Here is a 17,624-nt window from a genome sequence, read left to right as displayed (position 1 = left end):
TGAGGTCAGACATGGAGTAGATGGTGGAAATGTGGGTCAGGACTAAAAGCAGGTGGTAGAGAAAGGATGGGCAGCCGCACTGTAAGACTGTTTCGCAGCTCCAACTTAAGCCCACAGGTAAATCTGTTACTTGTGACTTATTGACAGTGTGATGATCGCTTCCAATCAAAGCAGAAATCTCTGCAGGAGCAAAGACATTATTTAGTGATGATACTTCTAGAAATTTTAAGCCTAGTGCATACCATAAACCTGATGTCTTGCTGTCAGAACGAGCATCAAAATGTATAGGCAATTGTTTCAGCTTTAGGGTTTCCATAGCAGTTTTTGAGTTAAATAATTAATATGAAATGCCTTAATTTTAGTGTTTCAGACCACTGTTGTACTTGTCAGGAAGGTCTGGAGACTGATCAAAAAATCCATCTGCGGATCCAAATCCAAATGTGCCAGACATTGCAGGAATAGTGTGACCTCACTGGTAGGCTTTAATTACTTGTTGCATGTGTTTTGACTACTTTGAAAGCTGCTGTCTTTAATTGATGGGTTTTATTCAGGTCCTCTAAACAGGAGGCTGGTTATAAATATGTCAAGCTCATAATTATACCTGTTTTCTTGAACTCAGTCTTAGCAGACTGTGCCCTTGCCTGCTCATGATGTCCTATCAAGATGCATGGGAAAAGAGGGTATTACTTCTGAAGTTTAAACAAGTACACCTCTAGAGTATACATAATGTGCCTAGCTGGTCTCCTTTGGCAGCTCTTGGCTCACTATTTTATTACTGCTATGCACTTTTCCTGATCAGAAAGTGGGAAAATAAAGGATTGTTTTGTTTTCTAAAGATAAAACTTGCATCTAAAAAGCTGTTACAATCATGCCTTTAATTCCCTCATTACACAATACATACCCTTCCTTAGAGCCAAGCTTTTTGGGTGCCGGGAAGAAGCATTATTTCACAGATGCAATTACATTTAGGGCAAAGATTTTAGGAGCCATAAGGCAGTGTCTTTACAACAGATTAAATAGAGATCCTTGTAACGAGAGGCTAGTACACAATCTGGCCAGTTGGCAACAAAAAGGAAAAAAAAAACTTGCTTACAAGTGAAGAGTAAGAGCATTTTAACTTGGAACAACTCAGTTGCTAGGTAATGTCTTTCATTTCTGGAAAAAGTCTTGAGGTGAAAGCTAATCAATAAGGTAGATAGAGTGTGATGTCATTTGTTGCCATGGTTTCTGAACTTAGCAGTCTGTTATCTACAAATAATATTGATGGTTGCTATGCAGTTGAATCTTTTCATATTGTTGTTTTGCCATTATAAAGCTCTTTAATCTTGGTTAAAGCTTCAAAGAGCAGAGTGTCTCGGAGTTTAAATGTTGTAATAGATAGGCTTGTATTACAACCCTAAAATATCTTGAAATTTACTACCTAATAAACAACAGGCATCAGCAGGAAGTGAACAAGGTTAACATTTTGGTGATTAAACTTCCACAAAGCAGTTGACATTTTCTAGTAAATTAATCTACAAATTAAATATCTCTGTGGAATTAGTGCTATGACTCATTACATGGTAGATCATGTAAAAGTGGGGTAAGCAGTCAATCCTCTGGATGATAACGCAGTCAAATGTATAAAGCTGTAAATGGCTCAAAAGCCATCACAGCTTCTTGACAATGTCCTTGTGTTTCATATATCTTTTGCTGTTGGATTGTGCCTCTTTGTTATGCTTGGGTTTCGCTGGAAAATATTTTATAGCAGCTTATGCTAATCATCAGACACTTGGACAGGCTGAAAGGGAAATAAGACTTATTTTTCCTGATAGTTGTCAAGGTGAAGGAAAAGCATTCTCAAGAAGGCATTCTCCTTTAAATCAAGCACAATACTTCATTTTTCATATTCTGTGGAGAAGGTGTTAGTTTTAGTAGAATGCCGTGTATCCTTTACTTGATTTATTGGCACCTTTTTACTGTAGTTTTTCTTGATACTTTGAGTTATTAAAAGCATTTTGGAGGGAAAGAATGAAAAGGGGATGAAAAGACAGAGCTCTATGCAAGCTAGAGAAGGTAACATGGGGTGATCTGAAAGATGAGGTGATTTGTAGAAGTACAAAATGTTCAGTACCCAGCAGTGAAACATTTTAAAGGAGGGGAAGGCCCACTGGACAAATGAAAAAGAGGAAAAAAAAAAAGAGAGAGAAAAAAGCAGGAAAGAAAGTGGCTGTCAGGATAAAGAGGAACTATTTTTATTGGGGTGAGAGAAGAGGGGAGGAAGCATAGAAGAAAATGAGATGATGGCTTGCTTAATTCTAGGTTTTTTACATCTTCAGAGTGACATTTGCCATGCTGTCTAGTTTTTCTCTTTCCCCCCCAACGGATTCCTCCTCCTCCTCTTCCATTTCCACTGTTTTCTGCCTTAACAACACATCTCGTTAGAAAGCGTTTTGCCACCTTCTTTCTTGTCTTCTTCACACATCTCTCCTCTGTGTGGTGACATTGACTATCACATTTCTTTTGAACAGAGAAGTAATTGCCTTTTGTAGTCCTACTTGTCCCCTTAATATAGTGAGTGAATTGTCAAGGGCAGGCCCCTAACGGGAGACCTCCACCAGGAAAAACGAGGCATACAGCTAAAATGTGGCTCTTGCAAAGTGGGCAGAGGTGTTCTTGATGACTCCTCTTCTGGAGCTCCTCTAGAAATTCCCTGTTGGCTGTGCAGAAACACAATAGCAGTTTTCAAGGAGTGTATCCTCAAAGTACTGCTACTGAGAGGAGGCAGATGGAGGAGACATGCCGACTTGATGATGATAGCAGATGTCAACAAGTTAGCAATCTGAGAAGGAAACTAGCAGCACAGCAGTGCTTCTTACCCAAATGTTTAAAGAGGGAGGAGGGGAAAAGAAGAAAAAAAGGGGAAAAAAAAAAAAGGGAAAGAAAAGTAGCATGGAAAAGATACAAATCAGTAGTACTAATCAGCAAGAGCTGTAAAAGACTATCTGATGCCAAATCTGTAAAGTGGTGCTGTTGAGTGGATTTGTCTAAAGAAGCATTTCATTACTAGGCTGTCACAAAGCAAAAGCATTTATTTCAGATGCCATATGCCAACTGTGCAATTAGGCTTCCAGTCATACATGTCGTGTGTGCTAAAGTGGGGGGCAAGTCTCAGCCATTTGCAATTGCTGTTGCATAATGCTTGCTTTTACAATCCTGGATGTACGGTTGCTTGTGCTTTTGTGAGAGTTCTGTTGTTTGGGGTAATGTACTTGTCTTCTATTTCTCCAGGGTTTTTATCTTAGGGATATTTGCTTTCTGTGGTGTTGTGTTTTGTGGTTTTGGTTGGGTTTTTTTCTCCTTTAAGGAAAAATGAAATTGTTAGATCTTTCTTCATACTCTTTCACATTATAAAGCAATTCAATTTGAAAAAGATTAAAAGAAAAATGCATTTTCTGTCTGAAAAAGCCCCACGCTCGCCTTATTATAGGAGGGATAGCTTGGTACTTTGTACTACTGAACAGCATTGTATGTGTGTAAAATGTACATACAATAGTGGAAAGTCTCAGGCAGCTTTAACAAAAGAATTTCTTAATTTGTGAATTTCTTCTGCTTTCCTTAGGTCAATTTTTTATACCAACAGCCATTGCAAGACACTGAGTGTAGGGGATGAGCAGACATGGGACTTTAGGTACCTTCTCCTAAAGGAAAAGGATAAGAGAAGCTGTACATGTCCCCAGAGTCACCATGATACTGCATTGCACATGCTTTGTGAATCCTTTCATACGTGTTCCCAGCCCTCTCCTGCAGGACTATGATGCTTAATGTAGCACTGGCACGGTCCAGTGTCACTGAGCACTTAGGACAGGTTTGAAGTAGGTTTTCAGAGTGTGAAATGGAAATTAGAATAAAAACAGGTGTATCAACATAGTGAAAGTATCCTGGCCTTTGAGGCCACATACAGGCCTAAGGTGAGATAATGAAACCTGGAACAAAAAGTTACCAGCTATAGATACAAGTCTTCTAAGGGTGTGATATATGGTAAATAGTTGATTACAATTCCACCCTGTTGGTAGAGCTGAGTGGAGTAGCTGATGTGTTTACTTCAGTTGAAAGGTGCCTAGTAAGTCTAAGGAAAATGCAGACATTTAACCCAGTTACGTGCTTTAGCTACTGTGGATGCTATTTAAATGAAAAGCTCAAGTGATTGGTGCTACAAGTTCACTTCAGTATACAAAATTCTTGACAAAAAGTAGCTAAAAAAATCTGAAGTTTGGAAATTACTTCAGATTTGTTAAAGCAATTTTCATTTCATTTTATGTTTGTATGATTCAGCTAAGCTCTTCTCTGGAGCTTTTATATCTTTAGTTGAGGTCTTGGGTCAGTCATGCTGCAAATAATCTTTTTTTATGAGTAGACTTAAGGCATGCTTATTTTCTGTGTATTGATTTAGAAAGTAGTTGTTCTTGTAATAGTTGCATCACGTTTTTTTCTGTGTATGAGACAAACACACAATTTTATTTTTCATAATTTAACGCAGAAGAAAAAGTGCTCAGTGCTTGAACCTTGTGTGGAAAAACACAGTTTTCAGCACAAGATCTCCACAAAACCAAGCCCCTCATCCCAAACCCCCAACAGCCTCATACTGCAATCCTGTGTACACTAAGAAAATAAATCCTTTCTATTGCAGCTTCAGTTACAATAAAAAACAACCTAAACATCAGTATTCCCATCTGATGTTTCAAATGCAAGAAAGTTGCTGTACAAGATGTCCTCTCCTGGGCTGCTGACTATCTTATAGAATCACAGAGTTACAGAACAGTTTGGGCTGGGTTAGAAGGGACCTTAAAGATCACCTAGTTCTTCACTGTAAAGCCATTACCCCTTGTCCTGTCACCCCTTAACCTTGTAAACAGTCCTTCTCCAGCTTTCCTGTAGGTTGATTCAGGTACTGGAAGGCTGCTATACAGTCTCCACAGAGCCTTCCCCAAGCCAAACCCTCTCAGCCTATCTTCATAGCAGAGGTGCTCCAGGTCCCTGGGCATCTTTGTGGCCCTCCTCTAGGCTTGCTCAAACAAGTCTTTCTTGTACTGGGACCCTAGAGCTGGATGTGGTACTCCAGGTGGTGTCTCTCAGGAGCAGAGTGGGAGAATCACCTCCCTTGACATACTGGTCATTTTTCTTTTGATGCAACCCAGGATATGGTTGGCTTTCTGGGCTTCAAGCATGCAGTGGCAGCTCATGTTAAGCTTTGCATCAACAAACAACTCCAAGTCCTTCTCCTTAGGGCTGGTCTCAAACCATTCTTTGCCCAGCCTGTACTTGTTCTTGGGATTGTGCAGAAACATGTGCAGTACCTTGCACTCAGCCTTGTTAAACTTCATGCAGTTTGCCTGGGCCCATCTCTTCAGCCTGTCAAGGATGTCAAGGCCTGTCTGGATGACATCCCTTCCCTCCAGCATGCTGACCTCACCACACTGCTTGGTGTTATTAGTAAATTTGCTGAGGGTTCACCTGATCTTTCCTGCAAAGACTAGTAAGCCACAGAGCAGAGCCAGGGTGCCACACTGTTGACACAGCTCATACCTGCCTCAACTCCTGTCACTGTGTCACTTGCCAGCAATGAACTAATATTGATACATGTGATAAAGGTCAGCGAGTTGTGATGGGCAGCACAGGGCATCTTCCTCCCTCTGTAGGTACAGAGGAGAAAACACGTTTATGAAATCTGATGTTCTTCATTTCTCTGCGACGGTAAAATATCACTTTAGTGCAGAAAGGAGAGTTCAAGTCAGGGAGGAGAACTGATTTTTTAATGTAGATTTTGAACTCCTTTTGGTGCAGAAGTAGCACCAGCATTTTTTGAGCCTAACTAGCTGGCTTGTCACAAATCTTCAGACACATTATGACATTTGAGATAAAAAGAACCGTACTGGTGTAAGTTCATAAAGCTTTTTTAAAAGAAGAAAACTTTTTTTTTGCCAAGATAACTAGAAGTTGCAGATAACGTCAGTCATATACTACAAGCAGAACATTATTCCTGGTTGCTCGAAATCCTTGTGAGAAACTAATCCCCATATTGTTGTAGTTTGTGTGAGATCTGTCCCATATTCAGGTCTTTAAAGAAATTCCAAGGATACTTTTGCACATGCTAAAGATGATTCCAAAAGTTCCCTTTTTCTGGCACCTCATAAACTATCCAATCAGCCTGGTAGAAGATATACCAGCATTTTAAATGCCAGGGATCCCTCCAGATATTAGAATTATTTTTTTGTTGGATCAGTACAATGTTTTTGCTTGAAAAAATTATTTTTTTACTTATGAAAAGCTATTCTAGCTGTGGGAAGTCATTTCAGGCCATTTTGGGAATAGGACATGTAGAATAAACTATGTGTGCCACCTGAGAAGTCTATAGTTGTTTTCTGCTTGAGTCTATAAATTTCTCCACATTGATCAAGCTCAGCTGGATTACATTGCTCTTAACACCTCAGACTGAGAAAGGCATGATGAGTTTATCCACCATGTTCTTTTGCAACCACTGCATTTTATTTGCCTATTTGGTAGTACTGTTTATTCCCTTTACTGGTCTTTTTTCCTTCTGCCACTCAACCAGTGAATTCTCCTTTTCCTTACCTGAAGCTGCTACATTCTGTCCATTACTTCCTGAAGTCACATGTGCTTCCCCCCCACCCTCTGTGTCCCCTGAAACTTTGCAATAATCTGTACAAATCTTGCCACCCTCCCTTCTCTGATTTACCATTTCTGAACGTTGCTCTAAATCATCTGTTCCCATCTAGCATGAGACAGGTTCTGCTGGCAGAAAGACACAGCAGTGTTACTGAATGTGCTCAGGTTGCCTGAGATTGCTTGATAAGAAAGAAATTGCCAATTTCTAATAGGTGATGCTTTCAGATATTAAGCATTGGGCAGCTGTGGGGCAGAAAAAGTCCTTTCTAAAGAAACATTCCCTTCTATTTATGACTATTCTGAAGCATCATCTTTCCGAGGTAGTGATGAACCCTGTTTGCTTTTACCAAGTCTCAGTTGAATTTGGTGCTCTATTCCTTACACACTAAGAAAAATACAGTATTTCATTTATTTGTTTTCATTTAGAAAATAAAAATTCAGCACCATGCCCAGAAAAAATTCATTAGGTTGTAGACTCACATACAGGAAAGGACAATGAAGTATTTCTTATTTTATTCAGTGGTCATTTTTATAGTGAAAGCTATTGCTGTTTCTTCCTGGTATTTTTGCTGGCAATAACAGGGTGAAAATGTTTTATTACGCAAATTATATACTTCTAGCACGGTGTTTAAGATGAAAATTACCTGCATAAAAGAGACTTTCCATCAGTCTATATAGGCAGCTGCAAATTGTTATGAATGTATGCTGCTAATGGTCAGAGCAATTTGCATGGGAGCAGGTTTAATATAAGTCTAGGCACTGTTTACTTTAGTTATGCTTTCATAAATGTTGGACAAGAGGAATGAAAAGATGCTATAGTAGATGGTGAGTAAAATCAAAAGCTAAATGCTTAAGGCATGGATTTTTAGAATTGTAGTTGCTTATCTAACAAATACATGTGTTTTAATGAAATGTGGCACTTTTAATGCCCTTTAGAAAAAACAACCCACCCTAAGCTGGTCTTTTTTCAGTCTTCAAGTAATAACAATTTTCTGTAATAAGTTAATACCCCTATTGACAGCAATGGCAAGAAAGAGTGTGAGGAAATATTAAGACTGTAGACAAATACATGTCTTGTATAATAACTCTATTTTTGGAATTTTGCATTGCAATAAGTAGGTTAAGTTTTTCAATGCTAATAGCTAATACAACCTCCATCATAAAGCTTCCTGCGTCTGAAGTCCTCAGACAATGAAATTTATTGTCCCTGTTTAACAAGGAGAGGAAACCACTTGATATAAAATGTCTGATGTGAACTTGTTTCTTTTTTACTCATAAAGTGTAGCTTTGCACAGGCGGTTGAGAAGGGGCAGAATATTATAGTCCTTCTGTGTTTAATTGTTTCTGTATGCCCTGGAATTTAAAGAGAGTTTAGGATGTGTTTGGCAGTAGCTTTTCCTCTATAATCAGGTTGCTATGGTAAACCTATTATTCTAGACAAAGAAAGAGTATGTTTAGTAAAATGCTGATCCCTTTTCAGTATAATGTGAGCTCTGAATTACTTTTGAATGACTGAATTTGTATAGTAAGTATTTTATCACAATAAGAAAGAGAAGAAGGTCGCAGAATAAGATGTGGCTTCTGTTATTTCAGTAGCAGATACATCTGACAAAGCAGTACTATGGCAGAAGCAAACTTGCAAACCTTGAAAATCTTATCCTGTTTTTCCCAGAGAAGCAATCTGAAATTTATTGTTACAGAACACTATTAATTTTTGTGTTTATGGTGATAAACAGAGCCTTTGAAGTTTACATTTGCTACATCCTATGTAGTTATCTGTTTAGAAGCAATAGGACTTTAATTCCCTGTTAAACTCTGTTTACTTCTCTGTTAAATCTCCGGTGGACCTGGCAGTTAACGGTAGGACTCGACAATCTTAAAGGTCTTTTCCAATCTAAATGATTCTGTGATTATCTCCACAGATAATCTAACCAAAATCTCAGTGCTCCTGGGCTGCATCAAAAACAGCATGAGGAGAAGGTTGAGGAAGGTAATTCTCCCCCTCTATTCTGCTATTGTAGGATCTCACCTGGAGTACTGCATCCAGCTCTGGGGTCCTTAGTACAAGAAGGATATGGACCTCCTGAAGCCGGTTCAGAGGAGGGCCACAAAGATCAGCAGAGGGCTGGAGCATGTCTTCTATGAAGACAGGCTGAGAAACTAGGGTTTGCTCAGCATGGAGAAGGGTCCAGGGATACTTTATTGCAGCCTTCCAGTACCGGAAGGGGCCTGCAAGAAAGCTGGGGAGGGGCTGTTTACAAGGGCATGGGGTGACAGGATGAGGGGTAGTGGCCTTAAGCTGAAGGTGGATAAATTTAGATTAGACATCAGAGGGATGTTCTTCCCTCTGAGGGTGGTGAGGCCCTGGCGCAGGTTGCCCATAGAAGCTGTGGCTGCCCCCTCCCTGGCAGTGTTGAAGGCCAGGTTGGATGGGACTTTGGGCAACCTGGTCTATGGGAGGGTGTCCATACACATGGCAGGGGGATTGGAATTTGATGATTCTGTGATTCTATTGTTCTATGAGTCTACTTTTGGAGGGAAAACACACTTTATAAGCCAGTACAAAGTTGCAATTATTTAGTACCACCACTAAATTAACTTCTCATGTTTCCAGTGCTGATTTTGTCTCATTTGTAAAAGAAAATGATGAACTAATAATTTGAGTATCAGTTTCAGCAGGAGTGTACTAAACTACTAGAACTATATTTCTGAATATTTAAAAAAGAGATAGTTCAGAGGAGTGCCTCTACAGAGAACTTACTGACTGAGATCTCTGTACATTTTCAAGACACATTCACTTCTTCTGAGGTCCACATTCAGATGGTCTAAATCATACCCTGAACTTAGGTGGAAGGCAGACGAAATAAAATACGAGGCACAGGTATCAACAAGGAGTTTGGGTTTTTTGAATATATGTGGTGGTCTTTTGTTAATTAGTTAAGATGAGAAGATTGAGAAAGTTGGGCCTAAACCCCCTTTGTGCTTGATTTTGAGAAGGCAGCCTAAGCTTGTATCTCTTACCTGACAACAATGTGAACAATGTGCCTAGGGATGGGATATTCCTCTCTCGGTTTGTTTTTTTTTTTTTCCTGGTGAAACTGTTGCACATTAACTAAAATGAATAAATACTAATTGCAGCAGGGACTGAGAGGAAACTGTTCCCATTTCAGTGCAAGTGCCCAGCCACTGGGCTCTCAGGTCATTCCGACTTATTAAATTAAGTATTACAGAAGGTAATGCTTAATTACAGAACATGTAGGAGCCTCATTACAGAACCTTCCTTTGCTCGTCCCTCTGGAGGATTTTCCATCTCTGCTGACTCCCCTCTTCAAAGCAACTTGCTTAAACTGATTTTACTGTCCTGCAGGCATCCTCCTTTATTCTAGCGTTAGCTGGCCAGGATACCCCTGTTAAAGATGGTTCTTTTGTTTATTCTATAGAGTCTTCACAACAGGTGAGCCCTGTTCATCAGCTACCTATCTACCCACGAGTGGGTGGGTGACTGTGCTTTGGGACACCATGATGTGACATTTTTTGTAAAAGTAGCCAGGTTGTCTGTGGTGGATGCATAGAAAGAGAGTGTGAGAGCCCCAAATAGCGACAAGTTGGACTCATTAAAAGTCTGTGTGTATTTAAGCACTAAGGAATAATTTTTCCCCCAGTTTCTAATGTAGCTGTCCTCAGAAAATAATTATACCTTAGAGAATGCAGATAAATAACATCAATCATTCTATAGACAAACATAGCTTAAATGTTGACATGATTACCATATACAACTGTGTTTCGTGGTGTGGTAGATCTGCTTCCTGTAGTAAGTTTCTTTCTGGAACAAATATCCTTATATAATTGCCAATGTAGCATAGTTTTCAAACTATGTATATTATAAAGGTGTCATGAAGAATTTTCTGTTAATTCTGTCAGCATGTTGAGGTTTTTGTTTGGATTTTTCTTAACATTCTTGGTCATGAAATGTCCTAGATTGCATCTTGGCTCACAGAATGTCAGCTCAGAAGTGCACTGTACATTGATGCTTGGGAAGATGAAGGGTACATAGCTGTAAAAAGAGCTATAAAATAAACTGGGTATTTATTCCATAAGTAACAAGACACACCCCCCCCTCCCCCCCCCCCCCCCCCCCTACAGTCCAACTTAATTATACTGGGTTATTTTTGAAAAACAAATTTAATAAATTCAGGTTAGAAGTTGGAAAAAAAGAATGGATTAAGAATGATCCAATAATACATTGACCTAAGAGATTTTTATTGTCACAAAAGCTATGGTTATAAAAGCTCCACTAAGGTTCTCTTTAACAGTCCATTCCCATGCAGTAAAATATTTCAGCATTGGTAGTCATAGCTATAGTTGCTCCTGCTGTAAATTTGGGTTCTGCAGAGCAGTGTCCAAGCCCAGGGTGTGTCTCACTGATGCTGTGATTCAAAAAGGCTCTTCTGCATCCTGATCCATGTCTCTGGTGGGCCTTTTTTACACGAACTATCTTTTCCAAGCCCATAAAAGCTATTACTTATATCCATGGATTTTGTCATATATAGAACATTTTCACAGTAGCTGTCCTGGTTTTGGTCAGGATGGAGTTAATTTCATTTGTAACAGCAGATGAATGCTGTGTTTGAGAGTAAGATGGGAGTAGTGCTGATAACACCCTGATGTTTCTAGTTGCTGTCAGACAGTCAAGGACTTTCTCAGCTCTTCATGAGAAAGGAGGGGCGAAGCTAAGACAGGTGACCGAACTGACCAAAGAGAGTATTCCACGCCAGTTACGTCCTGACCAGGATATCGGGGGCTGACGGGAGGAAGGCCTGGGGCGCCTCCGGGACGCGCGGTTCTGGGGGGACGGTCGGGTTCTGGGACGGCTCTGGGTGGCACGGCCTGAGTTGTGTGGTTCAGTGAGAAACTGCATTGTGTATCAACAGCTTCATATATTTTGATTTGAAGTCCTGTTAGTATTGCTACGTTGTATCTTTCTGTTATCTTAGTAAACTATCCTTATCCCAACCCATGGGCCTCTTAATTTCTTGATTTTGGGGTTATTTGCCCCTTCTTCTTCCTTTTCCCTTCCCTTACTTCTCACCCCCCCCCACCCCCCCCTCTTCCCTTTAACCTGCTCCTTTCCTTTAAGGAGCAGGCAGCTGCGTGGATCTTGGCCCTCAGCCGGGTGAAACCACACACGGTAGCGTAGGTTTAAAGCAAGATATGGAAGCCAACTCTTAGAAGTTAGGAAATAAGAAACCCAAGTTACCCCAAACTGAGGTTGTCTCATATACCTGCAACAAAATACTGTCCTTGATCTTCCTGTTTTTCACATCTGACCATTTAATATTCGCTGCTTCAAGGGCTTTGGAGTGGAAGATCTGTGGGAGTTTGGATGAGTCTATTCTCCCTTTAAGCTCTGGGGAGTTCTTGTGTGAATGAGCTGATGGAAGGGAAGACTTGCAGAGGTTGTGCTTTTGGCTTCTATTTCCTCGGGTCTAGACAAGAAAAAATTAAGGTTTTTTTTGCTTTCCAAATGCCTGACAAAGTATTTGAAGAGTTACTTTTCTACATGAATAGAGAGTATTTTAGATAGCCCTGTGCACAGACTATTTAATTCTAATAAAATTCATTTTGGAGTTTCTGAGATATGTGCTAAATACTTTTAGATCAATTACAGAGGTTAATTATGCAGCTAAACATGTGCCATAGTTCTGTTACACAAAACTAAGATAAGAAATATATATCAATTCCAATGATAGTTGCTGTTTCTACCAAGATCTAACAGTGATATTCTTTATTTCTGGTTCCTGTGGAAGAGGGATAGTTTGGGGATCTTTTTAAAATAGTGTTAATGTACGTACATTAATTACAGTTGTAGTTTGTCTTTGGGTGGTAGGGTGTAGAGTAAATTTGTGTTCTTATTTATTTTATTCGACTGAAATAATGACTCCAACAATTGTTTATTCTTACAGGGAGATGTGAATGTGGCCAATGCACTTGTTTCCCTCCAGGAGACAACCGAGTTCATGGCAAAAACTGTGAATGTGATGATCGACAGTGTGAAAATCTGGATGGCGATGTTTGTGGGGGTATGTGTTCACTTAATATGATATAATATGATGGAATGCAACATAGAGTAAATCTCAACAGTTTATAACTTTATGCCCCACCCGATTTTGTAACATAATGCCACTATAGACTTACATCATTGATTAATTATAATAGATTATAGCTTTTTGCAAAAACAAGCTCTATAAATATTGAAAGTGTTAGTGAGTATTTATTTTAAAACTTAAGAAACACTAACAATTAAGTAGATTAAATACACCTAATAACGTGAATGGAATTGGTGTAGTATATCCCAGATTCCATCAGTGTTCATTAGAGAAGAATGCAAACACTTAAAGGAAAACCTGAAAAATCAGGTAATTTACTTTATGTTTAGTACAGTTGATGTCTTACTGAGAATGTTGTATATTACCTGAAGATAATAATTACCAGCAATACTTCTGAATATTTTATATTCACCGGCAGCGATATGTCTGTTTTCTAAAAAAGTACTAAAAATGTGTTATGAGAGAACCTAAAATGCTCGAGATACATTGTCATAGGGATTGTATATGCAGATGGTTTATTTTAACGTTAGCATTGAAAACCTCAATTTTTGATTTTTCAGTAATGTATGTTGGTGTTAAGCAATATTTCAAGTTACTTTTAGATATGTAAATGTACACATACCACGTGGTATTTTTGAGAACAGGTGAGTAATCGTTGTCCTAAATACTCTTTTTCTGGATGTTATTTGCTTTATTTTTAAAATGGTTGATTCTTAAGAATAACAAAGTAGTTGGTATGAACAATGACAGATTTTATTATGTTCCTTATTTCTATGTAAGGAAAAATAACCCATATCCCTTCATAATCCTGTGTACATTAAAAATTCTGACTACAGGGAATATTTCTTCACAGTCTCTGCCATGCAGAATGTAGGCATTCATGGAAAATTCTAGTTTGAGCATCTAACCAGCCATAATAGAACTTTCTAAAATTAAATAAGATGAATGTGTAGAGAAAGAAAATTTTTATATTAATTTTGTGTAAAGAACATAAGCAGAAAAAAGTACTGAAAAGCTTGGTCGTGTTTGTTATAAATTAAGTAGCTGAGAACCAAAATTCATCACATTTCATGGTTAAAAATATCTCTTCCAATTATGTCATTTGTATCTTACATTATTTGATCAGAATGCTTCAATGTTAATGATGATTTCAGTGCACATTTTGGAAATTATAGAAAAAAATTCCATTCTTCCTTATTGTGAAGGATACTGTGATGACTTTAATTTTTGTTGCTGGCTAGAGCACCTCACACTTGAAAGAATAATCACCTTGACAGTTGAGCCAGTGTCTGATTTTTCGCTGCGCAGGAGACAGTCTAGGTCACAGTATTATCTGAATAAATTCTCTGCTTTAGTTTAAATAGTTTTATCCAAAGATAATGGCAGAAATTAATTAAATAATTTTAAACCCCTATGCTTTAAGCTTATTTTCCCAATTCTGAAAAGAGAAGTAGAAAGAAAAGCCAGCTCATAAATTTATGAATCAGTTGTAGTCTCAATCTTGACTCTTCTACTTTCATTCAAGCTGATAGTTCTGTTACTGATGGTTGTTTGCAAGTGAAAGGAATTATATGCAAAAAACCAATTCAAGTGACTGTGCCCTGTTTGAAATTGCACTGCACAGCATCTGTTGACAGAACTCCTGAAGGCCTATCCTGTGATTTTTGCTCTTTCAAGGAGCTGAGCTTATTTCTAATTTTTTCCTCAAAATCATAGAATAAGCACTGAATCAGGAATCCTGTTGTCTTGGGCTTTTGTGTAAGTTAAAGTAAAGGATGAAGGATGGCTTAAGGTCATGATTAAATCCACCAGGATCTGACCTGACTTCAAAAGTGCCTCAAAAGATAGTAGAGCATCTTTGCTCGCCCACAGATGTCTGAACTTGGTGAAATGAATCTGATCTCTAGAGTTTTAGTCTTTGCAATTAGAAGTCATGTCACTACTAAATACAGCCCTCTAAAAATTTTTGGGTTTCTGCTGTAGATCTTTTGGGATTCCAGTGGTAAATAATTGGTAGATTATTTTTTCATAGTATTGATATTTTATTTCTTGTTCTATTATATTTTTAAATATAATTTGCAATGTTTTTAGATTATTCTAGATTTGGTTGTAATTAAATCCTTGAAGCATGTTCCTATATTATTATTGTGTGATTCCATCTGCTTTTGTTCTTTTACAGCTAAGAACTGCTTTCTTTTTCCTGTGTTTCTGTTCCCATGCAATACAAGTGTTTCTTTTTTGCATTTGTCTGTTTTGTCCATGTAAAGTGCACAGCGATTCAAATTCATAAACATAGATGCCTTACTAATCACTCAGTTCAATCCCAGCCATATATGCAGATTGGGAGAAGAGCTCCTTGAGAGTAGCCCTGCTGAGAAGGACCTGGGTGTCATGGTGGATGAGAAACTTAACATGAGCCAGCAGTGTGCTCTTGCAGCTCGCAAGGCCAATGGTATCCTGGGCTCCATCAGAAGAGGGGTGGCCAGCACAGACAGGGAGGTGATTGCCCCTCTCTACTCTGCCCTTGTGAGGCACCATCTGGCACCAGATCGGGTCCTCCAATACAAGAAAGATGTGGAAATGTTGGAGAGGGTTCAGAGGAGGGTCATGAATATGATTGGAGGGTTGGAGCACCTCCCCTGTGAAGAGAGGCTGAGGGAGCTGGGCTTGTTCAGCCTGAAGAAGGCTGAGGGGGACCTCATTGCAGCCTTCCAGTACCCGAAGGGAGCATACAAACAGGAGGAGAATCAACTTTTTAAAAGGGTAGACAATGGCAGGACAAGGGCGAATGGATTGAAGCTAAAGGAGGGAAGGTTTAGATTAGATATTAGGGGGAAGTTCTTTACAGAGAGAGTGGTGAGGTACTGGAACAGGCTGCCCAGAGAGGTAGTGGATGCCCCATCCCGGGAGGTTGAATTGGATGGGGCTCTGGTTGACCTTGTGTAGATCCAGACCTGGAGACTGGTGGCCCTGCCTGTGGCAGGGTGTTGGAACACTATGGTCCTTGGTGTCCCTTCCAACCCAGACCATTCTATGATTCTATGATTCTCTTTCAAACACCACTTTTCCTTCTCTTGGATGCTGGAGCTCTGGAGTGGCTCCTTTCCTCATTTTCCTGTTTATTTATTTTCTGCTTTTTATTTCTTTTTTTTTAATTATTTTTATGCTGGCAGATCCTGCAAACTTACTTTCTTTGCCCATCCAGTATCCTGAGTCACCTGCCTCAAGAGGCCACTGGCATATCTTAACACAGCACCTATTTAGGTGTAAGTACTAACTACAGGATGTATTTATCTTCGAAGAGTCTCTATCAGTTGCAGATTTCTGCTCATTCCTCATTTAGCAAGTGAATTCACCTCACCTTCCCTCACCTTCAAGTTCGTAATATGAGCCATTTAGCCCTTTTGCATTTTCTCTGTGACTTCATCTTTCACTGTGCCTTCCATCAACATTTTAATTGAAATTCCACTTCCCACTGTTTTTGGCCAAATGTAGACATTTCTGTCATCGTTATCCTTTTCAGATCCAAAATAACCTCTGATGTTGCTGATAGCTTCAGCACTACTCTTCAGTAATTGTCAGAAAGCTTTGCTTTCTGTACTGATAACATTTTAAAGGTCCCATTTGATAAACAGTATTTCTCATATCTCCCTTTTTAGGAGAATCTAACAATTTTAACCTCATTTTCTTTCCCCTTTTGCAGCTTATCATTCCCAGAACTTCTCTCATGAATTGTGCACTAATGTCGTATACATCTCTCTTCCTTTTGGGTTTGTCCACGCTTCCATCTCAGTCTGAACCTCTTGACACTTCTTGGCAAACTGCTTATCCCTTCCTCTTTCCTCCTTCTCCTTTCATTACTATTTTTCTACCACTGTTGCTACCTGGGCGATCATTGTCAGGACATAAGCCCTTGCCAGTGACTCTGGCTTCAGAGAATTGTAAACAGGATTCTGTGAATGTGCAGAGTCTGACAGTGAGCACTGAGTGCCTGTAAAGCAAAAGGAAGGAAGACCAGTGTTTTCAGATTAAATGCAGACTGAAATGAGAAATCTGAATGACAACCTAAATGATTTGAATAAGTATTGTTACTGGCCTCCTCTGACCGGCAGAGATTGATTAATAGCTTGCTTTCCAGACCAGCTGTCCATGCGATGGTAGAAAGACATGAGGCGAAAGATATGATAAATTAGGGTACAACTGAGTGAGACCCTATTACCATGTTTCTGCATGACTGTAGTGAGTCATTCACATAAAAACTTATCTGTCCCTCACTGCAGTAGCAGGAATAGAGACATTGTGTCTTCACAGAGACAGAGGTTGCGAGAGGACTCAACGTAGATTCCACAGCACTGCTATTAGAAATGGATTCATAGAATAATAGAATGGTTTGTGTTAGAAGGGACCTTTAAACATCACCTAGTCCAGCCTCCCTGCCGTGGGCAGGGACATCTTTCACTAGATCGTGAGATGCTCAAAGCCCCATCCAACCTGGCTTTGAACACTTTCAATGATGGAGCCTCCACAATTTCTTTGGGCAACCTTTTCCAGTGCCTCAACATCCTCATAGCAAACAATTTCTCCCTAACATCTATTCTAAAACTATTGTCTTTTATTTTAAAATTATTGCCCCTTGTGCTATTACTACATGCCTTGGAAAAAAGTCTTTCTTGAAGCCCCCTGTAGGTATTGAAACAGAGCAATAGGGCCTCCCTGGAGCCTTCTGTTTTCCAGGTTGAACAATCCCAAGTCTCTCAGCCTTTCCTCAGAGCAGAGGTATTCAAGCTCTCTGACCATTTTTGTAGCTCTCCTCTGGGCCTGCTCCAACAGGTCCATGTCTTTCTTGCACCA

At 39.4% G+C, this 17,624-nt stretch overlaps 1 protein-coding gene across 1 annotated transcript in view; it reads left to right on the top strand.

Annotated features, from left to right (window-relative positions):
• Positions 1–17,624, top strand: part of ITGBL1 (integrin subunit beta like 1) — a gene marked incomplete at its 5' end in the record, with an annotated part of 149,073 nt that overhangs the window by 115,154 nt on the left and 16,295 nt on the right. Inside the window, one exon of the mRNA XM_084268891.1 lies at positions 12,630–12,746. Within this exon, the coding sequence (XP_084125017.1) occupies positions 12,630–12,746 (117 nt within the window). The remainder of the gene's footprint in view (positions 1–12,629; positions 12,747–17,624) is intronic.

Source organism: Gallinula chloropus, assembly GCF_964237585.1.
Source record: "Gallinula chloropus genome assembly, chromosome: 1".
Taxonomy (NCBI): Eukaryota; Metazoa; Chordata; class Aves; order Gruiformes; family Rallidae; genus Gallinula; species Gallinula chloropus.
The sequence above is the reverse complement of the archived record's forward strand: the minus strand, read 5'-3'. Positions and strand labels throughout refer to the sequence as shown.